General features: G+C 28.1%; 2 protein-coding genes across 3 annotated transcripts; one reads left to right on the top strand and one right to left on the bottom strand.

Annotated features, from left to right (window-relative positions):
• Positions 1 to 198: 198 nt before the first annotated feature.
• LOC122507105 (heat shock protein 83) lies at positions 199 to 5309 on the bottom strand. The gene is made up of 2 exons (XM_043619644.1): positions 5153 to 5309; positions 199 to 2848 (listed from the first exon to the last, which is right to left on the bottom strand). The coding sequence occupies exon 2, from the start codon at positions 2846 to 2848 to the stop codon at positions 686 to 688; it is 2163 nt and encodes a 720-aa protein (XP_043475579.1). The 5' UTR covers positions 5153 to 5309; the 3' UTR covers positions 199 to 685.
• Positions 5310 to 6204: 895 nt separating this feature from the next.
• Positions 6205 to 8471, top strand: LOC122507110 (FACT complex subunit SSRP1-like). 2 transcript variants are annotated; one of them, XM_043619654.1, is made up of 7 exons: positions 6205 to 6321; positions 6417 to 6801; positions 7042 to 7117; positions 7210 to 7283; positions 7428 to 7551; positions 7962 to 8081; positions 8273 to 8471. In XM_043619654.1, the coding sequence occupies exons 2-7, from the start codon at positions 6529 to 6531 to the stop codon at positions 8455 to 8457; spliced, it is 852 nt and encodes a 283-aa protein (XP_043475589.1). In that variant the 5' UTR covers positions 6205 to 6321; positions 6417 to 6528; the 3' UTR covers positions 8458 to 8471. The 2 variants fall into 2 exon arrangements, with proteins under 2 accessions (XP_043475589.1, XP_043475588.1); XM_043619653.1 differs by having other exon boundaries at positions 6206 to 6345.
• Positions 8472 to 8684: the final 213 nt, after the last annotated feature.

Genomic DNA, 8684 nt, shown 5'->3' on the forward strand with positions numbered 1-8684 from the left:
AAGTGATTTAATTTTGTCTTTAAGTAGAATCAAAAAATTTTGTAAGTTTTAAAAATAACAATGGAAAAGAATCGAAAAATTTAATTAAGTTAATTTAAATAAAAATTAAATTATTTTGAAGAATTAAAATTTTAAATTTATGCAAAATACAAATTTAATGATTCAAAATTGGTTAAAAGTCAAGAAGAACACAGAAAATTCATTAAAAAAGGAATTTATTTTAAAAGTTGAAATCAAATTTCGTGTGAATACATTAAAATTCCAAAATTAACCAGTAACTGGAACGTACTCTCAAATACTGTCAATACTTCGTTTTTTTTTACGTAATTTTCTCTTAAGAATATTAGTACAGTCTTATCAGCCTTTTTATTCGAATATAATTATTAAAGCTTGGTATTTTTTGCGTTATTATTTCTAAGAAATTGTTATTTTCGATTTACGCGAACGTTTAAACGCTGAAGACGACAAACTCATTATTTTATGGTGAGAACAAACTTCATTGCAGATCTTTACAAGTATTTTGTGAAACGTGTTCATAAAAATAAAAAAAAGAATTTTTACCAGGGGGACTACTTAAAACGCAGTCACACTCGATAAAAAAGAAAAAACAGTATTTTTTGCACTAAACATCACGGAAACTCAAAAAAAGAGAACTTTCATCATTTTAACTTTTGCAAATTTACACTTAATCGACTTCCTCCATTCGCGATGCTTCCTCGGATTCACCTTCTAGTGGTGGGACATCATCGTCGGGCTTTTGTTCCTCGACGACTGGTTCCTCCTCGTCGATTCCCAAGCCGAGTTTGATCATTCTGTAGATGCGAGCTGCATGAACTTGTGGTTCATCCAACGTGAATCCGGACGAAAGGAGAGAAGTCTCGAAGAGTAAAACTACGAGGTCCTTGACAGCTTTGTCGTTCTTGTCAGCTTCGGCCTTCTGACGGAGGGTCTCAATCACAGGATGATCGGGATTGACCTCGAGGTGTTTCTTCGCCGCCATGTAGCCCATCGTTGACGTGTCCCTCAATGCTTGAGCCTTCATGATCCTCTCCATGTTGGCGGTCCATCCATATTGGGAGGTGACGATGCAACACGGTGAATCGACCAAACGATTTGAGACCACGACCTTCTCAACTTTCGTGTCGAGAATTGTCTTCATGACTTTGCACAATTCCTCGAATTTGGCCTTGTCTTCCTCGCGCTTCTTCTTCTCCTCATCGTCCTCGGGAAGCTCCAAGCCCTCTTTGGTAACGGACACCAATTGCTTGCCGTCGAATTCCTTGAGTTGCTGAACAACGTACTCGTCAATTGGCTCGGTCATGTAGACAACTTCGAATCCACGTTTCTTGACACGCTCAACGAAGGAGCTGTTGGCAACCTGATCCTTGCTCTCGCCAGTGATGAAGTAAATGTGCTTTTGATTGTCCTTCATGCGTCCAACGTAGTCCTTCATCGAGCACATCTCATCGCCGGATGCTGATGTATGGAATCTCAATAATTCGGCGAGTTTCGAACGATTGGAACTGTCCTCGTGAATTCCAAGTTTGATGTTCTTGCTGAATTGCTCGTAGAATTTCTTGTAGTTCTCCTTGTCCTCGGTGAGTTCCTCGAATAGTTCCAGGCACTTTTTGACTAGATTTTTGCGGATTACTTTGAGAATTTTATTTTGCTGAAGCATTTCACGGGAGATGTTGAGGGGAAGATCCTCACTGTCGACAACACCCTTCATGAAGTTCAAATATTCGGGGATGAGCTCCTCGCAGTTGTCCATGATGAAGACGCGACGAACGTAGAGTTTGATGTTGTTCTTGCGCTTCTTGTTTTCGAATAAATCGAATGGCATGCGACGGGGGATGAAGAGAAGTGCGCGGAATTCAAGTTGACCCTCGACAGAGAAGTGTTTCACTGCCAAATGATCTTCCCAATCGTTGGTGAGTGATTTGTAGAATTCACCGTATTCTTCTTGGGTGATTTGATCGGGGCTGCGGGTCCAGATGGGTTTTGTCTTATTGAGTTCCTCGTCTTCCTCGTACTTCTCCTTGATTGTCTTCTTCTTCTTCTTTTCCTTCTCCTTATTCTCCTCATCCTCATCCTCGCCAACGTCTTCAACCTTTGGTTTTCCGTCCTCATCCTCCTTCTTCTCCTCGGGTTCGTCTTCAGCTTCGTCGTCACTCAATTCCTTCTCACGTTCCTTTTGCACGACCAATTTAATCGGATAGCCGATGAATTGCGAGTGCTTCTTGACAATTTCCTTGATTTTGCTTTCCTCGAGATATTCAGCTTGATCCTCCTTGACGTGGAGAACAATTTTTGTACCGCGTCCAAGTGGCTCGCCTGGATCTGAACGAACTGTGAATGATCCTCCGGCGCTTGATTCCCAAAGATACTGCTCGTCGTCGTTGTTCTTTGAGATGACGGTGACCTTGTCGGCGATCAAATAGGCAGAATAGAAACCAACGCCAAATTGACCAATCATCGAGATGTCAGCTCCGGCCTGCAGAGCCTCCATGAACGCTTTGGTTCCTGATTTAGCGATTGTTCCCAAATTGTTGACCAAATCGGACTTTGTCATACCGATACCGGTGTCAATAATTGTCAAGGTGCGATCATTTTTATTTGGAATAAGTTTAATGTAGAGCTCCTTGCCTGAATCCAATTTCGTCGGATCAGTCAGCGACTCGTAGCGAATCTTGTCAAGTGCATCACTGGAGTTGGAGATCAATTCTCGAAGAAAGATTTCCTTGTTGGAGTAGAAAGTGTTGATGATCAGAGACATCAGTTGAGCAATTTCAGCCTGGAAGGCGAAGGTCTCGACCTCTCCAGCGGCAGTTTCCATTTTTTCAGGCATCTGCGAAAAAAATTCTCATATAATAACAGAAAACACCAAATGCTTTAGTAAATATTTTAAATTTTATAATTATTCCTTTAAAAATTAGCAGATTAATTTTAATTCATTTTCTGAAACTTTAGTTCAAATTTAATTAATTTTGAAAATATATTCCAATTATAATTATTAATTTTGAAAATTTAGATCAATTTTAATTTTAAAAATTTAGATTTTAATAAACTTTAAAAATTAAAAATTGAGTTTTGTTATAATTGATTTGAAAAATTTATTTTATTTTATATTAATTTTGAAAATATAGTTTAATTTGAATTTAAAAAATTTAGATTTTAATCCTACTTTAAAAATTGAGTTTAATTTTAATTAATTTTGAAAATTTAGAACAATTTGAATTTAAAAAATTTAGATTTTAATAAACTTTAAAAATTTAGTTTTATTTTAATTGATTTTAAAAATTTAGTTTTATTTTAATTAATTTTGAAAATATAATTAAATTTGAATTTTAAAAATTTAGATTTTAATACACTTTAAAAATTGAGTATAATTTTTTGAAAATTTAGATCAATTTAAATTTTAAAAATTTAGACTTTAATAAACTTTAAAAATGGAGTTTTATTTTAATTGATTTGAAAAATTTAGTTTTATTTTAATTAATTTTGAAAATATAGTTTAATTTGATTTTAAAAAATTTAGATTTGAATGAACTTTAAAAATTAAGTTTGATTTTAATTAATTTTGAAAATTAAGTTTAATTTTAATTAATTTTGAAAATTTAGATTTATTTTAATTAATTTGAAAATTTTGTTTTATTTTTATTAATTTTAAAAATTTTACTATATTTTTAATGAATATTAAAACTAGAAATATATAATTAATAAAAAGCTATCAATTTGCACTAATTTCAAAAAACAATTTCTCGATGAAGCAAAATCTATAATTAAATTTCAATTTATTCAAATATATTTTAAAAGCAATCAAAATTATTTTCATTATTTCAAGTTTATGAAAAATACTTAATTTGTCCTCTAATACAAAACAAACACTTTTGAAATAAATCCTAACAGTAAACAAAATAATAAGGAAAATAAAAGTCGTGTTTATCTTATTAGAGGTGAAATTAAATTGAAAGAATAAATCGATTATATTTTACTGAAGAAAATAAATTTCTATCACTAATTCATTTATTAAAACTAAGGAAAAATGTATTTAAAAATAAGGGAAAATATATATAAAAAAAGGAAAAATATATTAAAAAAAAGGAAAATATATTAAAAAAAGAAAAAAATATTTTTTAAAATAGACCAAGGACTATAAATTCAGTAAATTTTAAACTGGAATTGTTGAACTAAATTCCAACAACAAATAAATACAAGAAAAAGAAAAGTCACATATTTGTTTACCTTATTAGTGGTGAAATTAAATTACAAGAACAAGTCGGTTATATTTTACCAAAGAAAATAAATTTCTAACATCGTTAATTAATCTATTAAAAATTCAAGCTAAGGAAAAATGTTTTTTAAAAAAACGAAAAAAATACAAATTAGAAATCGAGCAAATACTATAAATTCATTAAATTTTGAACTATAATTTTAAATTAGGAATAAATTTATTAGAATAAAATTATTTTCCGAAAGACGCTTTTAAGTTTTAAATTAAAACAATCTCTTCGTTTACAATAATGAATTAGCAGAACTAGTAACAAAATTAACTAAATTACAAAAAAACATGACTGAAAATAATAATTTATTAATATTAATATTTAAAACCAAATTTTCAACAAATTATCCAAAGAAGTCACGAATAGTAACAAATTCAAATGATGAGTCACGAGGCATCATATTCCTCTTATTGTTCTAATTCCCAAGGTAAAATTAAAATTACCATTAATTAATCGATAAAAAAAATATGCTGATTACAAGGCTTTTAACATAAATAGAAATTTGTTAAGTAATGCTTCTTGCAAATAAAAAAAAGCTTCTTAATCTTTATCATTATACGCAATCTACGAGCACGTGTTTGAAAAAAAATCAAATTTTGAAAAAATTCAACTAATAATAATTTTTTAGAATTTGTCAACAATTACACGGTACAAATACACGGTATTAATTAATAATTAAAATATAATATTAAATAATGCCTTTAAATAAAATAAAATGCCTTTGAATGGAAAAAAATCTATAATCATGATTTTGCAGAACGCTAGAGTGCAAAGTGGTTTTCAAGTTAAAAAAAATTAATTTTTTCAATAAAAATAGATTAAATAATAACAAACAATGAAATTTAATAATAAATTATAAATTATCTTACCTTTTTTTGTGTAATTTAGAAGTTAAACTAATGAATATCCTTAGATTAAAGCGAACAGCGGAACGTGCTGCGGTCTTCGCAGAGAATTATTGAATGTGAAGTATCTCGAATGAACACACAGTAATATAACTCACAGAATGAATTAGTAGTGGTAGATGCTTCCAGAACCTTCTAGAAGCTTCTAGAACAAATTTCCACCGGTATGTGAAGTCATATCCGGTAAAACAACCAATTTTGAAAACATTATTTCCTTCTTATCGTTTGTAAAAGACGTAATTCTTCATTGAGGGAAGAAATTAAAAATACTGGAAGTATTTCCTCATTATTATCAGTCAGATTGATAGTAACTTGAAAATAAAAATTGTTATTACAGACTTTATTTATACTAATGTTGTATATCCGGCATAGATTATACAATGGGAGTGGATAGGTTATAATTACCGCGAAAAGACAAAATTCGATGAAATATTCAAATTTTAATATGCGAAATTTTTGCTGCTTTTAAATGAGTAATTTTATTTCTCTATTCTCTGTAAACGTAATAAATTTATTTAAAAGTAATAGAAAGTAAAGTTTAAAAAATCTAAAAAAAACACGAGGACTTTAATTCGCAATGCGCAAGCGCATATTCAAAGTTTTTGATTGGAGAAATTTTTACTTGTTATTTGTAAAAAATAACTATAAATATGTATTAACGACGATAAGATTTGAATATAATATGCAAAGTTGGAATATTTTGTACCATTATACACATGAATATTTTATTTATTTATTAGAAACTTAATTTAAATAAATGTTTTCGATAAGGTAGACGAGGTAGACGTTTGTCATTGGTGAACACTTTGACAACTTATAATTGGCGCTTAAATTTGAATTTTAGGAATTCGATTATTATAATCTAATATTTTATAGTTAAATATTATTTTTCATAATTTGGAAAAAAAATAAAAGTGTATATTTTCAACGTTTCTTACAACTAAAAATTGAATAATCAATTTTAGTTTACTTTCCAAAAGGAGCAACGTGCATTGATAAAAACACTTAAACATAACCTCGAAAAGTACTTGCATCTGTCAAATCTGTCAAAAGTCATATACACAAATTTTGCTTTCCTTCCATAAACATTATATTACAAACAAATGAAAAACAATTAAAATTCAACGTTAATTGTGAATATCACTAGTTTAAATTAGGTATTTTCTTCAAAAGCCTCTAAAAAAATAGATCTAATAGTTTTAATGTGCAATAATCTTTTGTGTTTCAGAAACTGTTTGTATTGTTTACAATTCTGCATACATCACTCCTAAAATAATAAAATTCTCGTCTATTATTGAATTGAATGATAGAGTTCAAATTATGGATTAAATTTTACAAGAATGGAGAGACCAATTTTTAAACAGCAAAAGTTTAACCCAAGTGAATCAGTAACGTATCATTTTGGAGATAATAAAATAATACAAGGCACAAGAAGGCCAGAAATCGAATTAAATCCAGCAATTTTTAATAATAAGTCACAAGAAGATGATGACGATCAGGAAGAAAAGGAAATGGAATTTGATTGTATGCAACCAAAGATTAAGAAAGAAGAGGAAGAGGAAGATCCACTGAAAATCGATGATATTAAACCTGATATAAGTAATTTAGAGACTGTAAGTTATTATACTTGTTACTTTACTTTTTTACTTTGTTACTTTACATTTTTATTTTGTTACTTTACATTTTCACTCTACTTTTAGAAAATATTTTTCTCGGTTATAATTTGTTACTAGTCAAAGGTTTATTTAATTCTTCGTAGACATTTTTTACTGGTTTTAATATAAAAAAAATAAAAATTATATTAATGTAGAAATATATATTATGAACACTATAATAATATTGAAATTTTACAGGATAACAAATTAAAAAGAGTTGTACTATTGATTGCCAATCGAAGGAATGAATTGGTGACGACTGATACGGAACAAAGTAAATTTTCCAGTTTGCAAAATAATTAAATTTGATATTATTACTTTATCTTATTTTTAGTAAGAAATTTAATTTTAAATTCATTTTTACAGAGCCGAAAAAAAGAAAGGGAACTGTTTCTAATAAGAAAGCTTGTAATAATGGATCAGTGGAGAAAAAATTGAATGTAAGTCTAGGAGTCGATTTATCAAAAACATCCAAATGATTTTTATTATTTTTGTATTTAAGTATTTAATTATTTATTTTTTTATGATTTTTATTTACTTTAATTTTTATTTCAACTGAATAATAAATTTCTATTTTTTTGTAGAATTCTTCGGAGTCTTCTAAAAAAATTCAATCAATAGTAAATAACGGAAGAAAAAAGTACACGGGTTATACTTTATGGCGCAAGGAAACGCGAATTGATTTACAAAAGGTTAATTCAGATAAGAGTGAGTATTTAATTTTTATAGTGTTTATAAAATACAGGGTTGCTACGTAAACTGAAAACCTGGAAATTTCAGGGAATTTTATAAACCTTGAAAAAACCTGGAAAATTTCTTCTCAGAAATTCAATTATTTTCAAAAATTTTAATTATTTTCAAAAACTTTCAATTATTTCAAAATTCAATGATTTTAAATAACTACTACTTTAATAAAAATTCCTAAAAGAATTCAATTAGTTAAGAAAAATTTTAATAAAATTCTACGCAAATATTTAGGTAAATATTTTCATAAATAATAAATACAATAGAAAATAATTAATTAATAAAAAATAATAAAAAGAGTAAAAGCGTGTCAACCCTGAAATATTTTTTCGTCGATAATTTTTTAAATATTGGCTTTTTCTTTTCATTAAAAGCTTTTAGAGAAATCTCGATTATCTTAGATCAAAAATGGAAAAAAGTACCACCACACGAAAAATTTCAATATCGTGTTCGTGCAAAGGAAGTGAATGATAAAATGATTAGAACTAATCAAGGTAATTATAATTGAAATATTTTTTACTGTTTTCTTTTCTGGAAAATTTCACCAATTTTTTCGATTTTTTTGTTTGAATTTTGTTTATTATAGAAATAATTCATAAAAATTGAATTTATTAAATTCGATTAAAAAATTAAATTATGTTTATAATTAAGAAAAGGTGATAAAACTAATTATAATTATTTTCAGGAAAAAAAGATGTAGTGAAAACCGTGAAAACAATATCACCTCCTGTCGAATTTGAAGAGGATAAAAAAATATCAAGAAAGGGAAGAGTAATTTCAAAACCCACGAAACTTGCAGATTTTTATAAAAGTCACCTTGAAAAAAATGAAAAAGATTCTTTCAGGAGAACGAAAAAACAATCAAGATGAAGCCTAATATGAAAGTAAGTTCAATTTTTCAAAAAATTTGTTAAATATAGAAAATATTCTAGTGATAACAGGAAATATTCTATTATAAATTACAGAAAACAGTTCAAGGAGAAAAATACTGGAGAAAAAGTAAATAATTTTGTAAAGTCTTTTTTTAAGTAAAAACTTAAGTGAAAATAACTTATCGTACATTATATATAAATAATTATTTTAAAATATAATTACCA

Source organism: Leptopilina heterotoma, unplaced genomic scaffold (genome assembly GCF_015476425.1).
Source record: "Leptopilina heterotoma isolate Lh14 unplaced genomic scaffold, ASM1547642v1 Lhet_45, whole genome shotgun sequence".
NCBI lineage: Eukaryota > Metazoa > Arthropoda > Insecta > Hymenoptera > Figitidae > Leptopilina > Leptopilina heterotoma.